Raw genomic sequence first — 22,866 nt, forward strand, 5'->3', positions numbered from 1 at the left:
TTCCTGGGGGAAGAGGTTGAGCCTCAACGATTTCATCTTCGGATACAACACCATATCCAGCAGAACGTATCTCATGAATGATTTGGCTGCTCCCATCAGTTAATAAAGTCCAAGCTCCTTGCCAGGGTTGATCCCTCAGGTCTGGTCTACTGGAATGTATTGTAGTCATGACTTCTTCACAATCATGGGCAACTGGTTCAGGTGCCGGCATAAGAGTGGCCGGGTTCAAGTTTTTGCTGTCTTGTATTTGAATTTCAGGTGTTTCACACAGTAAGGCTTAATACTTGACGAGACGTGAATTAGTCATCCATTTTGGTCCATGGGTCTCTAGCAGTCCTTGAATGGTGTGGGGAGTTGTTACGTTCAGAGTTTGACCAAAAGTTAATTTGACTGCTTCTGGAATTAGTAAGCATGCAGCCGCAATGCTTTGAAGGCAACCAGGCCATCCTTTTGCAACATTGTCCATTCCTTTTGAGAGATAGCAACAGGTCGCTCCCATGAGCCTAGAGTTTGAGTCAATACCCCAATGGCCATTCCTTTCTTTTCATCGACGAATAGATGGAATGGTTTCATTACATCTGGCAATCCTAAAGCAGGTGGTTCAATTAAGGCTTCTTTTAATTGACGTAAGCTTGCTAGCTCGTGTCCTTCCCATTGAAAAGTTTGAGACTCTGATTCCTTACCCCGCAACTTGTCGTACAGGGGTTGGGCCATAACTGCATAGTTAGCAATCCACAGTCTACAGTATCCTGCAGCTCCAAGGAACGCTCGGAGTTCCTTCTTACAAGTGGGTACAGGTTGACCTCGTATTGAACTGGTGCGAGAAATTCCCAGACAACGGGTTCCTTCACGTATTTGGAAGCCTAAATATTCTACTTCCAACTCACAGATTTGCGCTTTCTTTTTACTTGCACGATATCCTTTTGAGTACAACGTCTTTAGCAGCTGAAGAGTGGATACTTCACATTCGAGGTACGTCTCTCGAAACACCAGAAGATCATCCACGTATTGTATTACTGGCCCATACATGACTTGGTACATCTTCAAGTCTTTTGCCAGTTGCTCACCGAACAGCGTAGGTGAGTGCCTAAACCCTTGAGGCAAACGAGTCCATGTGTACTGCTGCTTTATTCCAGTAGGTGCATTTTCCCATGTGAAAGCAAAAATCTTCTGACATTCCTCTGCCACCGGGACGGAGAAGAAGGCATCTTTGAGATCAATGACACTGTACCACTTTGATGCAGGAGAGACTTGAGCCAAGATTGAATATGGATTTGGCACGAGGGCTACTAGATCTTCTACTTGACTATTCACTTTCCGTAGGTCTTGTACTGGTCGATAATCATCAGATCCAGGTTTCTTTACGGGCAACAAAGGGGTGTTCCAAGCAGATCGGATTCGTCGGAGAATGCCCAAGTCGTACAGTCTCTGCAGATGTATCTGGATTCCTTGCCTGGCCATATATGGAATGGGGTATTGAGGTTGATTAATCACCTGTGCATTCTGTTTCATCTCTATCCATATGGGGGGTAGCGTCGATAGCTATTCCTCCCGGGTTCTGTTCGAACCATACTTGGGGTACACTATCCATCAGTTGTCTTCGTTTTTGTTGAGGGGGGTGTTGTTTTCATATCGATGTTCGATGGTTCGTTCGACTATGGGAAGATGTAGTCTCCATTCTTCTTGGAGGGGACAGATGAGTATCACTGGATGGTCCCCGAAGAAGGCTTTAACTTCCCCTGTTGGTTGAAATCTCAATGTGGCCTGAGGCTTACACAGCAGGTTCCATCCGATAAGGGATACCATGGTCCCGCCTACTTGTATACTTCATTCTTTCTGCAGAGGGGCAGTGAGTACCTGACCTGAGGCACCCACTATAGAAACAGTCTCTTTCGTCAGGGGGGCCGATTGGTGCAGTCATGACAGATCGTTGGCCTCTGAGTCCAACAGGCCCCTGATTTTTGTTGTGTTACCTCGTGGATCTCCACCAGAGGGTCAGTGGGGATTCTTCCCTCCCGGTCTCTTCAGGCTGTATGCTCCTTGTCGCCTCCCCCGCCATCTGCCAGTGGGGGTTGTCCGATCTCCTTCCTCCTCGGCCCCTTTGTGTCGGTGCAGGTCCATTTTTGTCGTTAGTATTCACTGCAGGGCTCCCGTATTTCTTTTGCCATTCTTCACAGTCTCTCTTCCAATGGCCTTCATTTTTGCAGTACGCACACTGATTCTTTCCCAAAGGGGGGGTCTTGTTCCCCCTCCTCTTCGCGGTCTGCCATTGTCTTGGCTCCTTCCCGTCCGCGTGTCTTCGAGAGCGGCGGGTAACAGTCACTTTCTCCTTCATGTCTCTACTTGCTTCTCTCTTTTCTCTTCCACTTCTCTATTTCCACATACCTGGTCTGCTATAGCTTTTAACTGGCTGAGGCTCATGCCCTCAAAGCCTTCGGCCTTCTGCAGCTTCTTTCGGATGTCGGGTCTCTATTATTAAGTTCCTGGTTGCAGGGACGGGCCCTTTTCTTCTCTTCCTGATCCCTGTTCCCATACATCTCAAAATACGATGAAAAGATCACAATCCATCTGGAAATTGAATAGGTGACCTGCGCCTGGAGGCAAATCAATTCTGACGAGGCTGAGAAGCTGCAAAACATTGCTTCCTTCATACTTGTAAGTTTGGCATTGGGTTAATTCAATAAAGTCAACCTGGATCTGCAGGCAAGGATCCAGGGGGGGGCGCTTTAGGTGTGCAGGAGTGATGATCAAACCCTTGGAAGCCTTGTATCAATTACATTGCAAACACTAAGAACATATGGTAATAGCCAGAGCCCAGCCCCCACCAGTGGTAAAAGAACATAATTGCAATATATATATATATATATATATGTGTGTGTGTGTGTGGGCCACTACCACTGAATCAAAATTTTTAATATTAAGTCTTTGTTTTCTGTGTTTTTTTTGGGTTTTTTTTTTTTACAAACGGCATCCTGTAATTCCCACAGTCAGAACTGCAGCTGTCTTATCTTGCCGCTTGCTATGCCCTGCATATTTAACAAAGCTTTAACAAAGGTCCCATTCTTAATCATTTCTCCTCTAATTTTCCCAGAGACAGCTTCAAAATAAACTGTGTCAGAAAAAGGGAGTTCATACTTTATCATGCGTTCCAATGTAACTTTTAAATAACAGATAATATATAGGAGACAAGTAAGAACAATAATTAACATGGTATTAGAGAATAATTGACTAACCTGTGGATGTATCGAGAGAAGGATAAGCATAGGGAGGACACTGGGATAGAAGATATGAGAAAACTAAAAACTTCTGATTAACAACGCCAGCATTGAAACGCACAGCCATATTGAATGCACTACGCACTGGCTCAACGTCTTTTTTTTTTTTTTTCCTCTGGCTCGATTCCCTCCTCTCTCCTGTAATTATCTCTGCCGTTAACCCTTAACTGCCATCAAGTTCTAAACTTCAACACCAGTAAATGCATTCTCCAGTAATCAAATCAGTATTTTAACTTAACACTGTACATTAATTTGTTGTATAGTAGTCTTGTGCAATTAAAAACAATTAAAAAATCCCTGGTACATGTGCTTGCAATTCACAGATAGCAGTTACATACATTACAATCCTTAATTAATAATGGGGACTTCCAGTTCCCCATTTTGTGCGCCTGAGCCACCATTACGAGGGCGGCTCCCTCCACTAACTTCTTTGCCCATGACGGAGGATTCTCAATGACTGCAATCCAAGCAGTTATGTACGGTATATCTTCAGGGCAACCCGGATTCCCTTCTCGTATAACTATATTCTGGACCCTTGTGGCCGTTTGGAAATCGAAAGTTCCTACCGGAGGCCAATTTACACACAAACTGGGCCACCTATGGGTGCATCGTTGAATCATTCCGGGTTTTGTACATTTTCGTCTATCAAACACTTCACTATAGTGCTCCGTCATGGCTTTTAGCGGAGTTGAATAGCCCCCTCCCATTAGGATAGAATCACAGACAAAGGAGGGAAGGGAAGACGGAGAGGTAAGGGGTCCGTACCCATCAGACACAAAAGGGTCACAATCGCCCCGACTAGGACGCGGTCAGCCCGGCCTAGAACTGCGAGGCCATTCATTCTCTTTCACACAACAAGAAACCTATTCCCACTATCGTATGCTTCACTTATAATTTTTTCCTTTTTATGCGCGTGGTCTTCGGAACGTAATTCCTACTAACACACTGCGTGGGGTGTGATCAAAGCCCCCTCGGTCCGCCGGGGATGGACCGGTTACTCTTTATCTATTCTTCACTTCTTCTACTGTTCCCATAATACTCGCCTGCAGGGGTCTTCCGATCGTCATGAAAGCCTTCTTCCCGGATCACCAGCCCAAAGGTCTCAGAGGATCTCCGTGGAATGACCCCCTCAGATACCTGATCACTGAACTCAGCGGTGGCCACTCACCAGGCAAGTCTGGGGGATCACTCCGCCACAAAATCCCCTGGACCAACTGGGGGGCTAAAATAGCGTCCCCGGTACCTCCTGGCTGAGGCTCGCCAAATGTAATCGTCTCTTTTTAGTCAGTAAGGAGGTCCAGACAACTGATCCGTAAAGATAGACTTTTATTGCCAGCAAGATGCAGCTAAGACAAAGGCTCAGTACAACTGCATGCCCCTCCCCTCCAGGAGCAGACTCTTATGCACTTTACAGTTCTTATCTTTTACACATGGGTTCTAAGCATTGCTGAGCAAGCATATTCCGGCTGAAGGGGCTACTGACCCCCTCCCTAGACACCCTGGAACTTTCGTGAAACTTCTCCCATGTTCTGCAGGAGAGGCTGCTGGGACTTGCAGTTCTGGAAAGGAATTCGAGTCTGCAGTAATACAGCCCATCACATAATACATCCATTGTTCTAATCTAGGTTACAGCAGTGAAAGCTTATCAGAGAATAAGAACAGCGAAGCCAAAAAAATGAAAATGTGCAATGTGCTGACAGAGAGTTTCTCAATGTCCTAATTACAGCTGTATTGCAGACTGTAAGTAAACCCGTCATGAAGCAGGGAATTCTGGTACATGAAGTCCTTTGTCAGGTTGAAGCGTTCAGACCCCTTCAGTAGCATGGGCTCTTCTTGATGTTTGGGTAATTGCCAAGTTTGGCCACTTTTGGAAACAGGATGCTGGGCTTGATGGAACCTTGGTCTGACCTAGCATGGCAATTTCTTATGTTCTTACTATTGCTTTGCCTAAACCTTAAGAAAAAAATGTGTAGGTCTATATACTTTCCTAGATTTTTAGAAGCTGTTACATGCTGCTGCCTATTGTAAAGCTTTTGAAAACATACGGTAATTAGTAAAATCTCCATCTTCTGTTTCTTACTGTTTGCATCCTTTACCGTTTCTATTACGGTAAATAATAAAAACGCCATGCATAATGACCAGATCGCGGGCGTTGGAACAGGCCGAGTTTGTTTATTTTATATAATTCCTCTCTGGCTTCAGGGCAATGCTGAATTCAGACATCGCCGGAGACGGCGAGAGGGGAGAATTAAGTATGGCCGGAAATACAGGACTGAATCGCAGCCGCGTGCTTTTTTTTTTCTTTCTTTCTTATGAGTAGCTGCGAAAACCTTGCATCTCCTCCGGGCCTTTGGTGGCGTAGTGTAGCTCCTGCCGCCTCTCTCTCGCCAGGCCTCACCCCAGCCCCAGGGGTGTATGGAAGGCGGGTCGGTTTCGTTTCTCAGCCGCGCGATCGGGGTGGGGAGAGGATGACAGCTCGTCCGGCAGAAGAGTCTCCCTGCCGCCGATCGTCCACTGCTGGCACTCGGCCGCCTCCTGGTCCCTGCTCCGGCTCGGAAGTAGTGAGTATGTGGCATGCGTTATCCGCTTCCGTACACCGTGGTCGGTCTACAGATTGGGCCACCACATTTTATGGTTTGAAAAATGCATCCCCTAAAACCCGGATATAAAGTGGGAAACCTCTCTTCTCGAAAGGGAAGGAAGTGCACAGGACTGCACACTCTCGGCTGCCCGCCCGGGCATGTTGGCTAGGATAAGAGCGCTAGCCTGATCTAGCACAGGCTGAAGAGTTTGGGTCGCCTCTCGCTCACGTCTCAGGCTCTTCCTCTGACATGAGTTCCCTGGGATTGACAGGGTTGGAACGAGTGGAGCTGGGTCCACGTCAGTCGTGTTGCGCCATTATTTTCGCTCGCGGTATTTCTGAGAGCTAAGCCGGGGACTGCCACTTTGTAACTTATTTGTTTACCTGGAGAGAGATTCAGTGCTCTTAAAACTCGGCTTTTTCCATTTTTTTTTTTTGTATAGTTTACAGATCGGCAACCTGTCTAAAGATGCACGGGTGAAATAAGAGCCATATCATTTTAAGAAAGCTATTCCCATGTAATCCACTCGGAAGTGCTGAAAAGTGGAATAGAAATCAAACAAAGAAGCAAAGCTGTTTATATGTATAGGCCCTGGGCAACATGTTGTGACCCAGCGAAGTGATTGGTAGAACGCAGAGACCTGCAAGCAGGTTGGGAGGAAGTGGTCGCTGCATAACTCCAGGGAGAACAGGAATGTGCCGGTACAGGAGAATCCAGTCTAGCTCCCAACGGGGGTAAATTGTTACTCCAGCTCAATACCACAACTGCTGTAATTTGCATTTCTTTTGTTTACTTAAGTGGTTTGTTCCATCCACACACGCCACTACACGAATGCTTCCCAACTTAATTTTAGCAGGGGTTTTTACTCCAGTTTTAGCACACATTTTCAAGGGGTCAACCCTGGTATTTAATAGGGGTTTTGATTGAGTGCTGAAAAATGCATGTTAAAAACAGCAGTAAAAACCTGTGCTAATATCAATGCACTTTATTGTATCCACCCCTTCCATTGTAAGTGTTCTGGGGCAGGGAAATATCTTCTGTACCCGAATATAGCTTTCTGAGCACAAGTTCAGACAAACAAGTAATTAAATCTAAAATCCAAATTCAGATGCGCCTACCCGCAGGAGGCTATGACACCTCCAGCTTTAAGTGGGTGTGGTTACATGAATGAGAGAGACTACCTAATGCTGCTTTTGTTCTTTCAGTGGTTACTCATGAATTCCCTCCTCTGTCTGATCTGGCACTGGAGGAGGAAGTACAAGTTGCATTAAGAGGTTATCCACTGCTTCAGTACATTTTTTGGTAACATTACCTGGCGTTTCAGCCACAGTTTGGTCATGCTATGCAGACTGCAAGAGTACTGGCTTGGGGACCCCTGCTGCTGTTCTTTACTTCATTCTCTCTGTTCTCAGCTCTCTTACCATGGCCACATCACGCACCTACTCCAGCTCCTTACCCTACAAATATGCCTGTGGCCTCCTGCTCTTTCCCAGGCCCAGCGCTACAAGTTGTGCGCACCGAGCAATTGCACGGGGCAGCGCAGCCAGGTGGACACCATGAAAGAAGAGGAGGCCCGCAAGGCCACCAGTGGAACCCCCTCCCACCAGCATCTGAGAAGAGGAAGAGACCCAGAAGGCCCCCATTGCACCAGCGGCTGAGAAGAGGAAGAGGCCTGCAAGGCTACCGGTGGACCCTATCCCACCGGTAGCTAAAGAAGGAAGAGGGTACTTATTCTTCTGCTCCTTCTTGGTGCCACCGTGCACTATTCAAAACACGTGCAGCTAGTGTATGCTCTGCTAAAAGGCACGATGCACGAGAGCAGTGTTAGCCCCGCGAGATTTGATTAGCGTAGGGGCTGGCCCACGAGGAGCAGCCGAATGCACACCTATTGTCGGGAGCCAAGTGAATGAATGAAAAAGCCTGACTGGGGAGTGTGTATGTGTATGGCAGTGGTTCTCAACCTTTTTTCTGTCTGGACACACCTGGTAGTTCGCACATGCATAACACACTGAACACTGTTAGGGCACTAATTATAAATTTTTGCCGCTTTATATATGAATGAATGTATACTGTTTGTTTTTAAATTATGTATGTTTTATTGTAAACCGCCTAGACGGCCAGACCCTGCCCATTTCGCGGTATATAAAAATTTTAAAAATAAAATAAATAAAATGACAGTCACAAGGCTAATTGTACATGTACACTTTGCATCCACGGGAAACCCACCCCACCCCCGACCCTCAGCAATGATTATAAAGCAGAACTAGAACATTCTTGTACAACTCACCATAACACCAGATTATATTTTTTTGTATCTCAATAACAGCAACACAAACTCCCTCTAGTACCAGGTGCACTGTCCAGACACAGTTCCGGAGGAGTATTGGCGGCTGCCGAGCCACCATCAAAGCAGCACCGGCCACCAGAGGCCCTATCCTACGGTGCCCCCTGTAGCCCAAGGCGTTTCCGACCAACACTGGTGCAGGGCACTGTGCTGCCGTGGGGACCCGAGGATGAGCCGGTGATGCCTAAGTTCCCTTCCACCAGTCCTGGTCACCCAGGACTTCCAGGAGGAGTTGGACTGCAGGGTGCAATTGGCAGTGCTCAAGGCACTGCAAGGTGTTGAGCTGCTGTTGCCACCGGCCCCCATACCTGTGCCCAAGCCTTTGCCATCGATGTTAGTATCTCTGCTGGAGCATCTGGACATCCTTCTTGGTGCCCTACCGATGCAGCCATGCCCAAGGGGCCCCTCGATGCCCTCCACTGGAGCGATCCCGAGCCCTCTGAGGAGGAAGATGCGGCCGGTACCGTGTTCCCTTACCCATGGTTCCCCGAGCCATTGCCGGTTCCCTCCAGCTTACCACGGCAGATAATCCCCCTGATGCCGGAGGATCCATTGGTGCCGTTGGTCCCCTTATGGCCTCCAAAGGCCTTGGAGCCCAAGGCTGATGCCCCTCATGGCCCTTGCCCCCGGCGCACTGGCCCAAGTGAGAAAGGGGGTCCCTATGACCTCTGGGGTGATGACCCCAGATTTGTCCTCAGACTACTCAGACGACCCCCCTCTTTGAACCCTGCCCTCCAGAGATGCGGCATCGGTCAACCCCCCAAGGACCTATCCTTTGCGGGGTTTGTCAGGGCTATGGCTGAAGCCACTCCCTTTCAGCTCCTTACGGAGGAGGATGCACGTCACACGAAGATGGAAGTCCTCCAGTTCATTGATGCTCCTAAGGATGTCATGGCAGTTCCGATCCACGATATTGTTAAAAAACCCCTCCTCTGCATGTGGGAACACTCCATCTCTGTCTCCCCCAGTTAACAGAAAGGCTGATGCCACCTACTTGGTGCAACAGGCCCTGGGGTTTGAGAGGAGACAGCTCCCCCACCAGTCGGTGGTCATGGAGTCCACCTTGAAAAATGCCTGGTGCTCCCCCTACACATGAGCATAGGGAGTTGGACACCATAGGGAGAAAAATTTTCCAGGGCGCCATGCTGGTTGCCCGCATTGCAGCCTACCAACTCTATATGACTCAGTACAACCGCAATTTCTGGAAGCGAGTCCAGTATTTTCCAGAGGGTCTTCCCCAGCAAAGCAGGAAGCTCTTGCCACCATTGCCTCACTGGGCCTGGAAGCAGGAAAACACGAAGTGTGTTCCACCTACAATGTTTTTGAGCCTCTGGCAGGAGGTCCAAGATAGGCTCACCGACCTCCCTAGCACAGGCGAGAATCTGTTCTGGGATAAAGTCCGGGATGCAATGGCACACCTGAAGGACCATCATGATACCCTCCAGCAGCTATCCACTAGTGCCTCAGAAGGGCTGTCCTCAGCCAGGAAGTCCTCCAGGCAAGGTTCTTGAAAACCTTTTTTCGGCAGAGGAAGTATTACCCTCCAGCCACTCGGACTCACCCGCCTCAAACCAGTTCCAGGGGTTGTCCCCGCCAGCAGCGGGCCCCAATTGGCTCCCCAGCAAGCCCCAGCCATGAAGCATAAGTCAGCTGGCAGTTCCCCTGGCATCCGATCTGCCAGTCGGAGGCAGGCTCCTCAGCGTCACCTGTTGCTGGGAGGAGATATCAGACCGCTGGGTCCTCTCTATCATCCGCCATTGGTACCATCTACACTTCAGCTGGCTCCCGGAGACCTCTCCCCCATGTCCATCGTAAGGTACATCGCCCATTTGGATGTTCTTCAAATGGAACTCTCCGCCCTCCTCGCAGTGGGCACAGTGGAACCAGTCCCTCGCCATCAACAGGGCCAAGGTTTCTACTCGAGTTATTTCCTCATTCCGTAAAGAAATGGTGGCTTGAGCCCCATTCTCGACCTCAGGGCATTGAACAGATTTCTTGTAAGAGAAAACTTCAAGATGATCTCTCTGGGCACACTGATCCTGCTCTGACGAAGAGGAGACTGGCTTTGCTCCCTCAACCTCAAGGAGGCATACGCATACATTGTGATTGTCCCCAACCACAGGAAATAACTCCGCTTTGTGGTGGGGAATGCACATTTCGGCTGGCATCGGCTCCAGCCGTGTCTTCACCAAATGCTTAGTGGTGGTGGCTGCCTACCTCAGGCATTGCTCGGTTCATGTGTTTCCATACCTGGAAGACTGGTTGGTCAGGAGCGACTCCCGTGCCGGGGCCTTGCAAGCTCTGGCCTTGACGATGAAGACCCTGCAGACATTGGGGTTTGTTATCAACTTCCCCAAGTCGCACCTCTGCCTGTTCTCCCAGCTGGACTTTGTTGGTGCCGGGTGGATACGGCACAACTGAAAGCTTTCCTGCCCAGGGATCGGTCGATTGCCCTTGCCTCGATGGCTACCCTCATCCGCAACAGCAGGAAGGTGCCAGCCTGTCTCCTGCTCCGCCTACTGGGCCACATGGCAGCCTCCGTCCATGTGATTCCCTTGACCCGCCTCCACATGAGGAGCCCTCAGTGGGCCTTGCGGTCCCAGTGGCAGCAGGCACCTCAGGATCTAGAGGCTCCTTTTATGGCCATGGACCCTCTCAGGGTCTCTCTGGCCTGGTGGGAAGCCCGCTTTAATCTGGAATGCAGACTTCCCTTTTAGCCTGCACTGCCCCAGGTGACCCTCACCACCAATGCTTCTCAGGGGTGGGGAGCCCACACAGATGGCCTACATACCAAAGGCTTTTGTAAACCTTCTGGAGCTTCGAGCAATACAGTACTCCTTGTGGGCCTCCAGAGACCAGTTGTTGTCCATGGAAGTTCTGATCAGGACGGACAAGCAGGTCACGATGTGGTACATCAACAAACAGGGCAGCACAAGCTCGTTCCTCCTCTGCCAAGAGGCGGGTACAGGTTTGGAACTGGGCCCTCTCCCAAGGGATGTATCTCTGGGCCATCTACCTACCAGGTTACCTCAAAGTCCTTCCAATCTCATGAGTGGTCCCTCAACCCAATGGTGGTGGCCGACTTGTTCTGCAAATGGGGTATGCCGGATGTGGACCTGTTCACCTCCCCTCACAAGGTGAGCAGGTTCTGCTCCCTGACAGCGGGGAATGACCACCCAGCCTGCGATGCCTTCTCCCTTCACTGGGGCAGGGCCTCCTGAATGCGTACCCCTTCTACCGCTCCTATTGAAGACTCTGTCAAAGCTTCAGCAGGTTGGGGGGACCATGATTCTCATGGCACCCTCCTGGCCAAGACAGGTTTGGTTCCTACTTCTCCAGAACCTGTCGGTGCGTGCACTCATTCTGCTGGGGACAGCGCCCAACCTCATATCACAGAACCAGGGCACCTTGCGCCACCCCAACCTCTGGACACTGGCCCTCACGGCTTGGATGTTGAGCACGTAATCCTCCAACCATTACGGCTCTCGGACTGTGTTCTGATATAGTCCCAGAAACCTTAGACACTGAAGTCCTACAGCTCGAAATGGAAGAGTTTTTCCATTTGGTGTGGAGGGCATGGGTTAGACACCTTCTCGTGCCCTCTTCCCCAGCTGCTGAAATACCTGTGGTACTTATCCAAGTCTGGGCTCCAGACCAGTTCCGTCAGGGTGCACCTCAGTGCGGTAAGTGCATATCACAGAGGTGTCGCTGGTTTGCCCATTTCGGTCCAGGCCCGAGTTGGCTGCTTCATGCAGGGTCTCCTCCAACTGAAGCCCCCTCTTTGGCCACCGGCAGTACCCTGGGACCTCAACGTCATCCTGGCAAGATTGATGGGGCCTCCCTTTGAGCCACTGCAGTCCTGTGACCTGAAGTTCCTCACCTGGAAAGTCATATTCCTAGTGGCGATTACTTCCGTTCGCAAGGTCAGTGAGCTTCAGGCCATGGTCACGTACGCACCTTACACAAAGTTCTTCCATGACTGTGTGGTTCTGTGTTGCATCTTGTTAAGCGCCAAGCCATTCTTTATGACGCTTATATCCAGGGATACAAGAACACAGAGTTTGTAGAAAGTATAATTTTTTATTGATCAATATAAGTATTCTTGGGAGATGCTGGAGGCCCTTTCTCTGACAAACAGACCACCAGCATCTCATTGTATACATGAACTGATCCTTCTTTTATAGGTAAAATACAATATAGTACTAGGTTAGAAATTCTAGAAGTGCGTGACTACCCAGAGAATAATTTACATCGATTGTCATGTCAACAGCATGATTGATTATCCCTAAGCTATCCTGAGTATTTCTCCAAGATGGGGCCCATTTACCATCACTCTTTAGATAGTCCTTTGTTCTGTTAGAATCTTGTTGGTCAGGGCAATTATCATATCTTAGGCTATGTTTACAGATGCCCCTGTTTAAATGGTGCCTCTATAGTGACAGTATAGCCTGAAGTTCCAACCATTTCCTTCTGCTTTTGTGACCTTATAATTAGGCATCACAAAGTGTCAGCCAGCTTCAACTACTGTCCAGATGTCCTTGGAATTCCTCCAGGTCAGGCTCAGTAAGGCATTTGAAGTTCACATAGCCAGGAAGGCTAAGATAGCAGAGGATTCTGGGTCAGTTGCCTTCTCCGTGTTGGTCTCAAGCTCAGGCACACTTATCAATCCTCAGTTCCTGCCCAAGGTGGTGACTGATTTCCACATCAACCAGCCTATTGTTTTACCCACCTTTTTTCCGAGGCCTCATTCCCACCAAGGGGAATGGGCTGTTTACACCATGGACTGTAAACGAGCTTTAGCATTCTACCTAGATCAAAGAGCAAGCCATAGACAGCCAACCCAGCTCTTCGTGTCATTTAATTCTAGTAGGCTGGGGATGGCGGTGGGAAAACAGACCTTGTCTAACTGGCTAACACATTGCATTCTGCTATGCGCAGGCAGGCCTTCAGCTAGCCAGCAGAGTGAAGGCTCATTCTGTCGGGTGATGGTGGCGTCAGGGGCTTATTTGTGTGCAGTCCCTTTCGTGGAAATTTGCTGGACCACAACCTGGAGTTCGCTCCACACGTTTGCAGCTCATTATTGCCTTGACAGGGATAGCCATCAGGACAGTGCCTTCGGTCAGTCCATCCTGCACAACCTGTTCCAGACCTGAATCCAACTCTCTCTGCTCATGCTTCTTGTGGGACCAGAGCGCCCCTGTTTTTCCCACGGCGCTGCAGTTGTGTTGTGCCTGTTGGCACCTTGTTTGGCTGCTGTTGGTCCCTCTAGTTGAATGGGGTAGTCTGGAGGTCCGTACTCACCCACAAGTGTGGACTACCATCCTGCTTGTCCTAGGAGAAAGCACAGTTGCTTACCTGTAACAGGTGTTCTCCTAGGACAGCAGGACGTTAGTCCTCAGGAATCCTGCCCGCCTCCCCACGGAGTTGGGTTCACCTTATTTATTTATTTATTATTTATTTTTGGTTCTTATATACCGGAAGTTCCTGTATACAATACATATCACTCCGGTTCACATTTAACAGAGATAACTATCGCCGGGGGGGCGGTTTACATGGAACATATCTAATATAATGAACGGATAATCTATAATGAAGTATAATCTAATTATGAAACAACTAAGATCAAACTTAGAACACAACTTGGAACATATAACTGAAGTAATATAAACATTACATCATTGCTGTAAGACAGGGATGGTTGTTTTTTCTTCTTGCTTTTAGCTCTCTGGGAAAGCTTGACGGAAGAGCCAAGTCTTGAGTTTCACTTTAAAAGTAGTATGGCACGGCTCAAGGCGGAGGTCCGGTGGTAGGGAGTTCCAGAGAGACGTTTCCTCAGGGAGGACGTTTCCTCAGGGAGGATTTTGCAGGTTGGGTGATCATTCTGTTTTGGTATGCCCTTCTGGTTGGTTTTTTAGAAGAGTGTAGTTGAAGCTGGAATGTTAAGTTGAGTGGAGAGATGCTATGTAGGGCCTTATGAATCATCATGCAAGTCTTGAACTGAATCCTATATTTGATGGGAAGCCAATGGAGATGCTGGAGGATCGGGGTGATATGGTCCCTTTTTTTGGCGTTGGTAAGGATCCTTGCCGTGGCATTCAGTACCATCTGGAGTGGTTTGGTGGTGTATGCGGGAAGGCCCTGCAGGAGTGAATTGCAGTAATCTAATTTGGGGAGAATGATGGCTTGGAGTACTGTGCGGAAATCCCTATAGAGAAGAAGGGGCTTTAGTTTCTTTAGCACTTGTAATTTAAAGAAGCATTCTTTTGTAGTGTTATTTATGAATTTATTGAGGCTGAGTCTGTTGTCTAGTAGTACTCCCAGATCTCTGACTTGAGGTGCGGTGTCGTATCCTGAAGTGTCTGGAGAGTTGCTGGATGTTAGCGGGGCAGATTGATCCGGTGCTATTATGAGAATTTCCGTTTTGTTGGTGTTTAGAACCAGGTTGAGGCTGGTTAGAAGATCATTGATGGATGAGAGGCATTTTTTCCAGTAGGCCATGGTTTTGTGTATGGTCTCCGTAATAGGGATGAGAATTTGTATGTCAAACCTTCAGTTTCTTTATTTAATTTTTCGCTCATCTGCTTGCTATGCTACGAGACTGAAGGGGGACCTCGCATGGATGCGTGGATAGTAGCAGGCTGGGCATGGTCAGTCGGCTGGTCAATGCTTCTAGAAACTTTGACAAAAGTTTTCTATGCTGAGCTCCATCGGCTGATGTCACCCACCTGTGAGGACTACATCCTGCTGTCCTAGGAGAACACCTGTTACAGGTAAGCAACTGTGCTCTCTCTTTAGCCTGTTCTTTTAGTTTCTTAACGTGAGCAGACCTCTCTATTCCCAGGCTCCTGCTTCTTCTACTTGTAGGAGAAAGCAGAAATCTGTGCAGTGTGAGCAGCTGGTTAATTTTATGTAATTTCTGTAATGGACCCTCCAGTCTCATTACCACTGGCTGCCCTGATTTAACTATCTTAACTCGTGCAGTGCAGGTTAGGTAAGTGGGGAGGCCTCATTCATATGCAGCCCCTCCTTTTGGAAGTGCTGGAATGGCCATCCTGGTCAGGTTTTATAAGCAGCTCTCTACAGTGAGACTGTGGGCAGTGCTTTAGGTTTTTGAGGAGTTAGGTGGCAGTGAAGAGTGATGTTTTCATTACATTTTCAGGCCTTCTTGGAGAAACCAGGCAAACCCTGCCTGGGGATCCTAAGCAAGGTCAGGAAGGTGTCCTACCAGGCCATTAACTGGCTGGCTGGGGTTTTCATCTGTGTTATTTTTTGGGATTTTATATTTTTCATTGTAGGAGCCTGGTGCGACCCTTGGATATCACCTGGACGCAGGGAACCCTGTGTCTAGGTGTGCCCGTGGTAGGGCAGACTTGCCCCTCTATACCCTCAATGAGGAAACGAGGCATGGTGGTGACCTGGGGCAGGAAAGAACTGCAGTGTTATTTTCGGTTTTGAGGGAAAATAACTTTGGTTGCAAGATCCAGTAAGAAGTTTTGGCTGTCCCTTTTTTCCTGCCTTGGGGGCTACCTGTTCCAGAGAGGATCCATCCCATCGTAGGATACATGAGAGATGGGGGCTGCTCAGTTCTTTTTCTTCTTAAGTGTAATGAAAAGGAGTGGAGAACTCTGCAGACACCCAAAAGGAGTCTGCGCCTCTTGGGGAGAAGGAGGATTTTGACTCTTTGTGCAGAGACCATATTTTCACCTTTTTGCCAGTTTTGGAAAGGGTTATTCTGCCCAACCAAGGATACCCTGCCCACCTGGGAACTCCACTTAGCCAAGCCCTGGAGGGTGGGATGTTTCCCTTTTCCTGGTAGCTGAGACCTTTGCACAGATAGAGGGAAAGGAACTGTAACTAACGAAAGAGAACTTCTGTGGTGCTGAAGACTGAGTTAATTTGTGCCATATTTCATCTGATTACCCATGGGTAAAGACTTATTTTGAATACTAAAATTAAAGTCTCCACTCTGTGTTTTGGCACTCACAGCGTGCACAGTGAAATAAAACTATCCCTCTCCCAGTGAAAAAAAAAAGTATCACCTAAAGTCATCCTTAGTATCCTGGGTCATGAAAGAACAAAGAGTCCAGACCCTGGAGAAAAAGACAGTGAAATAGTTAACTTGTGTGATCCAGTCCCTAAAGAGACAAATTCTTTTGTAGCCCCTGGTTGGTGTCAGTACTGCACTTGGAGTTGGGGCTTGATTTCATTTTATTGCATTTATAAATCGCTTTCCAGATAAAAATCGCCCAAAGCAATGTACAATCATAACATATATATAGATACAGTATATAATACCATTAAATAAAAAAAAAAGTAACCAAAAATAACACAATAAAAACAAAAATACAAAAACTCCAAGACGAAATAAACTCCACCTCTCTTAATCTGTCATTCTTAATCAGTTTTATGGAACATTATCCAAGTACTTTCTGAACTTCAAAAGATCGACTTCTCTGAGCAAGGTGGAAGAGAATTCCACAAACAAGGTAAGGCAGTAAAAAAAACCCCAAAAAACTATTTTGTAAGCGCACATGACAAAGTTTTCACCGACTAAAGCTGTAATCGGGTTTTCTGATTAGTTCTTACTGCCCACCTATTTTCCTAGCAAAATATCTGATCCCTCTATCGAGGGGGACAGTTACTTCTCAAGACCTTAAATATTAAAAACAAACATTTAAACTGGCACCATAAGGGGATAGGAAACCTATGTAGTTGTAATAACAAGGCACTGCGGGGACTTGACGTGGGCTGCCAGTTAACGGTGCAGCTGCATTCTGTCTAAGCTGAAAGCTATAGATAACTTTTCCCAGAAGCCCCAAAGCTAACACATTACAGTAATCAAATTTGAGAAATAACTAAGGCATAGGTAACCACCTTCAAGGCTGCCAGATCTAAGAAAGTTTCAATTGTCTTACCAATTTTAAAACCAAAAAGGCCCTCTTTGCTACAGCAGAAATTTGTCTATCTAAAATTAACCAGAGCTCCAAACTAACCCACAAAGATTCCACTTCCTGTGCACCACTTTCTGAATGTCAAATAAAGGAAACAGTTGATAAGACCCCGACTGCAAAAATTCTGTTTTGCTAGTATTCAAAACTAGACCATTCTGCCTCAGCCAAACATCCACTTTCTTAACAGAATTGTTATCCCCCAAAAAGGATTTCCTCCAGATCTTTTCCTAAGAGGACTACCAACTGTATATCATCAGCATAAATATAAAGGTAATACCAAATGACCCTTCCTAGTGTCACTAAAAAGATGTTAAAAAAGGGATATTTAAAAGAAAAAAGGGAAGTGATAATGCCCCTGTACAGGTCTTTGGTGAAGTCTCATTTGGGGTACTGTGTTCAGTGCTGGAGAGCACAAATCAAAAAGGCAGAGACAGGATCATAGCGATCCAGAGATAGGCGACCAAAATGGTGTGGGTCCTGCAGCAGAAAAGTTAGGAGAGGCGTTGGAGGAGAGGAGAAATAGGGGCGATATGATTCAGATTTAAATACCTGAAAGGTATTAATGCAGATGAATCGAGCTGTGGAACAAAGAGTCATAATATGAAGCTGTAAGGGGGTCACGTCAGGACCAACATCGGGAAGTATTTTTTCACAGAAAAGGTGGTGAATGCAAGGAATGCTCTCCTAGAAGGAGTAGTTAGGACAAGGATGGTAATGGAATTCAAAAGGGCATGGGGTAAGCACAGAGGATTAAATGGATGGAGACGAAGAAAAGAGTAACCCGTGTTGATTAGAGTAAACTACACAGAGCAACAATTAATAATGCCAACTACAGATACACGGTCGAGGGGACAGGGACCGAGACAAGGACAAGGCCAGTTACAGTGACTAATCTTTCCACTTTCAGGAAAGATTGCATATCTTATGATTTTACTAAAATAATGGCAATTCCTTGGTTGGATTTTGGAGGGGGTTAAGGGTGTTGGGTGCTTACTTTGAGGCCTGATTAAGGTTTTTAAATACAGTTGTGCTCATAAGTTTACATACCGTTGGCAGAATTTTCATGATGTGTAGCATTTTAAGAAAACATGAGTGATCAGACAAAACATGTCTTATTTTTTAATGTGTTTCAAATTATATTATTATGCATCACAGAATAGCACAATCATTAAACAAACTATAGCAATAAAGGAAATAATAAAATAGTCCTGTTCAAAAGTTTCCATACCCTTAGTTCTTAATATCGTGTATTGCCCCCCTTTTGCATCAATGCCAGCTTGCAGTCTTTTGTGATAGCTGTGAATGAGGCCCTTTATTTTCTCATGTGCTAAAACTGCCAGTTCCTCTTGGCAAAAGGCTTCCAGATCCTGTAAATTCTTTGGTTGTCTAGCATGAACGGATACTCGAGTTCTTCCCAAAGTGGATCAGTGATGTTGAGGGCAGGAGACTGTGAGGGCCACTGCAGAATCTTCACTTTCTTTTGACTTGGTCTTATGTTTCAGATCATTGTCATGCTGTAAAGGCCAACTGCACCCCATGCGCAACCTTCCTGGCTGATGAATGCAAATTCTCCTAGATATTTTCTGATACAATGCTGCATTCATCCTGCCATCAGTTTCGACTACAGCAGAAATCTTGTCTATCCAAAATTAACCAGAGCTCCAACCTAACCCACAAAGATTTCACTTCCTGTGCACCTCTTTCTGAATGTCAATTAAAGGAAACAGTTGATAAGCCCCTCCCCCCCAACCCCACGTGCAATAATTCTGTTTTTGTAGTATTCAAAACCATGCCACTGTAGCTCATACCATGCTTCGCTGTAGGGATGGTGTGCTTCTTTTCATAGGCCTTGTTTACTCCTCTCCAACCAAAGCGTTTATGGTTGTGACCATAAAGTTCAATTTTGGTCTCATCACTCCAAATGATTTTGTTCCAGAAGTTTTGAGGCTTGTTTGGAATATTGTAAGAGGGCTGTTTTGTGGCATTGGTGCAGCAATGCTTTTTGCTGGCAGCTCTACCATGCAGCCCATTTTTATTCAAGTATCTCCTTATTGTGCATGCTGAAACACCCACACCACTTTGTTTTAGAGAAGTCTGTATTTCAGTAGAAGTTGTTTGTGGACTTTTCTTTGCATCCCGACAAATTTTCCTGGCAGTTGTGTCTAAAATCTTTCTTAGTCTTACCTGACCGTGGCTTGGTATTAACCAAACCCATAATTTTCCACTTCTTGATCAGAGTTTGAACAGTACTGATTGGCATTTTCAAATCTTTGGCTATCTTTTTATATCTGTTTCCTGATTTATAAAGTTGAACTGCTTTTGCTCACAGATCCTTTGACAGTTTTTACTTTTCTCATGCTTCCGTAACCACAAAGTCAGTACAGCCCTGCATGAAATGCACAAGGGTTTCTTAATAGCTAAGAAACTCATTGACTATTTATATACAGACACTAATTCCAATTAAACAAGGCACAGGTGTGGATACCTATCCTTCATTTCCATCTCATCCTGTGAATGTCAACTTGATTGTGTATATTATCAGACCAAACATTCAAGGGTATGCAATTTTTTAAACAAGACCATTTTATTATTTCCTTTATTGCTAATGTTTAATGATTGTGCTATTCTATGATGCATACTGTTTTCTTAAAATGTTACACATCTTACAAATTCTGCCAGCGGGTATGTAAACTTATGATCACACCTGTATTTTCCTGATCCTACATGTGGTAGGAGAGGGTGGGAGGAAGCAGCCCTGTGCTTTTTGGAGACACAACTGCTGCTGCCTTCTCCAGTCTATTCTTCTCTCTCATGCATGTGTAAATCTTAATGTAGTTGATTAAAAGTATAATGATATATTTTACTATTTTCCACAGGAGTGGGAAAAATTCCTTCGGTGCTAGCCTGGGCCTCAGAAGAAATACCACCACCGCTGTGGCATTCCCCAAGTGTAGATGCTGCAGCTTACGACTGGCGCCTGCCATCAGATCCTGTAGCAATTGAGAGTCAGAGGGACAGAAAAAGAAGAAAAGAAAAAGACAGGAGGTAGGGACAATAGGGGAAAAGAGGTCAGATGGAAGAGCAAAGAAAGGCAAAGTGGAAAAATAAAGCAACAGAAGCCTAAAATAATTTTAAAAAGTTAAGTAAAAATGGTTTCCTGCCCTAATCTCAGGTCTAGCGTAGATATAATTGTAACGTATTTTGGTGCACATTTATAGGAAAGATGCCACATAGAATAAAATCCAGGGCTCAGGCTAATAGCAAAGCAATAGTTTGCATTATAGAGGGTTGTACAGAGGGTACACTGCCTATGAATTTAAAATGTTTTTTTTTGTTTTTAAGGAAACACCTACAGCAGTGATGGATTCAGAACACAGTCTTCTACGGAAACCTTTTGAAACCTATGTATTTATGGACTTGGAAGCGACTGGGCTGCAGCCTTCCCAGCCCAAAATTACAGAGCTTTGCCTCATCGCGGTGACCAGACATGCGCTGGAGAACACGGAACATAGCGGCATCTTTAGATCAATTCCAATTTTCCCTCGCGTCGTGGACAAACTCAGCCTCTGCGTGAACCCGGAGAAACCTTTCACGCCAGTAGCAAGTACCATCAGTGGGCTGAGCAATGACTTACTGCGCGTAAACAAAAGACAGGCTTTCAACATCCACGTTTTTCACATGATTGAAGCTTTCCTCAAACGGCAGACACCACCCATGTGTTTTGTTGCACACAATGGCTACAACTATGATTTCCCCCTGTTGAAAGCTGAGCTGGCTGGAAAAGATTTTCCGATATCAAAAGATATTTACTGTGGCGATAGTTTGACTGCCATGAAGGCATTAGACCAAGCCAACAGAAGCCTTTATTCTTTTGCAGGTCTGAGGGACATCTCGGGCAGGAAGTCCTACCGCCTTCGGGACCTGTATTTTAGGTTTTTTAAAGAGGAGCCAGCAGATTCTCACACTGCAGAAGGAGACACCATCGCACTGTTAGCCATCTTCCAGATGAAAGCCAGGGTCCTCATTAAATGGATGGATTTAAACGCAAAGCAGTTTGATGATATTAAAGCCATGTACAAGGATCCATTAAAAGAGCAAACAAAAATGGCTTCCTCTTCTAACGTAGTTGGGAAAATCACACCAACCCAGAATCTCTTCTTCCCTCACGAAAGCGCCAGGTACCAGAGTTTGAGGAAGAATCTTTTTGACTCGGAGGAGCAGCAAACCACCACGCTTTATTCCTCACATCAGTTTAATTGGATAACACATATTTACAATAACTTTAATGTTACATATTTCATGTTAGCTCTTCTTGCGCTCCTGATACTACAAATCTTCTTAAGTCTGTAAGCAGCAGTTCTTCAGAATACTAGTAGCAAGCAGGATAGCACACCCACCAGCGTTACCCGGGAAAGGTCGCTTATAAATTCACACCACCAGCTGCAGTGTTGTCTACAGACTCTCTCACTACAAAGGAGGGGCAAAGTCAGTGGCAGGGACATGAAGGAGAGTACTGCATTTACCAAACAGGTCGGGAAAGATTCAGAACTGGTCCATATCAGTTTATACCAACTAAGAAACACTCTGGGACCTGAGCAGTATTTTAGACTGGCTTCCCAAATCTTCAGGATACTCTCACAGAAGAACTTGTTGCCTAGGGTAAACATGGACTGATTCTTATGCCATTTGCATCACTTGCTGCCATATTCCTGGGTTATGAAGGTTGTCAAATTCCCAAACTGAATCCAGGTATACCAAGACACAGATGGTGCACTTTGAAAAGCGGTGCAATTGCATCTTTCCTTGGATATCATGTGAGAGCTGCTGTTAGGTAGTCAGAACAAGATTGGTCTCGATGGACCTCTGATCTTCTTTCATCCTATATGCCTGTCCTCACAGATCCCCAGCGAGTCAGGTTTTCAGAATCTCTGCAATGAATATGCATGTGAGAGATCTGCTACAAGAAAGACTGTATATGTAAATAGCTCATGTATATTTATTGTGGATATCTTGAAAATCCAAGTGCCACGGACTTCTTGCGAACAGGTTTGGGAACCATTAAGCTAGCTAATAAATCAATGATTTCCTTTTGTGGTGTAGTGCATTGCTTGGAGGCCTGGTCTTCTCCGCTGCATATTATAACATTAAAATGAAGGCAACAGAAAGCAAGCTGAATCAGAGAGATTTAAACTATATTCTTGCTGATGAAGCAATAGTTAGCACCTGTATTCACAATTTCCTATCAGTTATTTTACACACATCCCTTTGTTTTGTTTTTTTTAAAGGAAATATTGTAGTAATATTATAAGGAGGTTTCTAAGTCAAAATGTAAACTTATAGTATTACTGTAAATTTAGAACACCACACTAATATAAGATTTATAGAGATAAAAGATAAAGTTCCTCAGTGTGAGACACTACAGCTTCTTTGCATATGATGACTAGGACATAATCTTGCTGTGAAGGTTATGGATCCATGAAATCCCACAAGAACATAAATCACAAAGTATTGTAGAGGCAGGGCTACATAGAGCATTTTGACAACTTGGCGTATACACTGTTCTCGCGGAGTCTTAGCAGTACTCTTTTGACATCTTCCAGATGAGTTTTCATGTCCTGGGAAAATATCAAGATGTCATCCAAATACACGACGACACATTTGTAGAGTTGATCATGCAGAATGTCGTTCATCATGGTTGGAAGACAGCCGGGGCA

The 22,866-nt window shown here is 46.1% G+C and overlaps 1 protein-coding gene across 5 annotated transcripts; it reads left to right on the forward strand.

Annotated features, from left to right (window-relative positions):
* Positions 1-5,673: 5,673 nt before the first annotated feature.
* Positions 5,674-22,243, forward strand: LOC115090386 (three-prime repair exonuclease 1-like). 5 transcript variants are annotated; one of them, XM_029599398.1, is made up of 3 exons: positions 5,683-5,836; positions 20,029-20,197; positions 20,495-22,243. In XM_029599398.1, the coding sequence occupies exon 3, from the start codon at positions 20,513-20,515 to the stop codon at positions 21,500-21,502; it is 990 nt and encodes a 329-aa protein (XP_029455258.1). In that variant the 5' UTR covers positions 5,683-5,836; positions 20,029-20,197; positions 20,495-20,512; the 3' UTR covers positions 21,503-22,243. The 5 variants fall into 5 exon arrangements, with proteins under 5 accessions (XP_029455257.1, XP_029455258.1, XP_029455261.1 ...); XM_029599399.1 differs by having other exon boundaries at positions 5,730-5,840; XM_029599400.1 differs by lacking the exon at positions 5,683-5,836 and adding an exon at positions 14,789-14,971.
* Positions 22,244-22,866: the final 623 nt, after the last annotated feature.

Source organism: Rhinatrema bivittatum, chromosome 4 (assembly GCF_901001135.1).
Source record: "Rhinatrema bivittatum chromosome 4, aRhiBiv1.1, whole genome shotgun sequence".
In the NCBI taxonomy this organism is placed as follows: Eukaryota; Metazoa; Chordata; class Amphibia; order Gymnophiona; family Rhinatrematidae; genus Rhinatrema; species Rhinatrema bivittatum.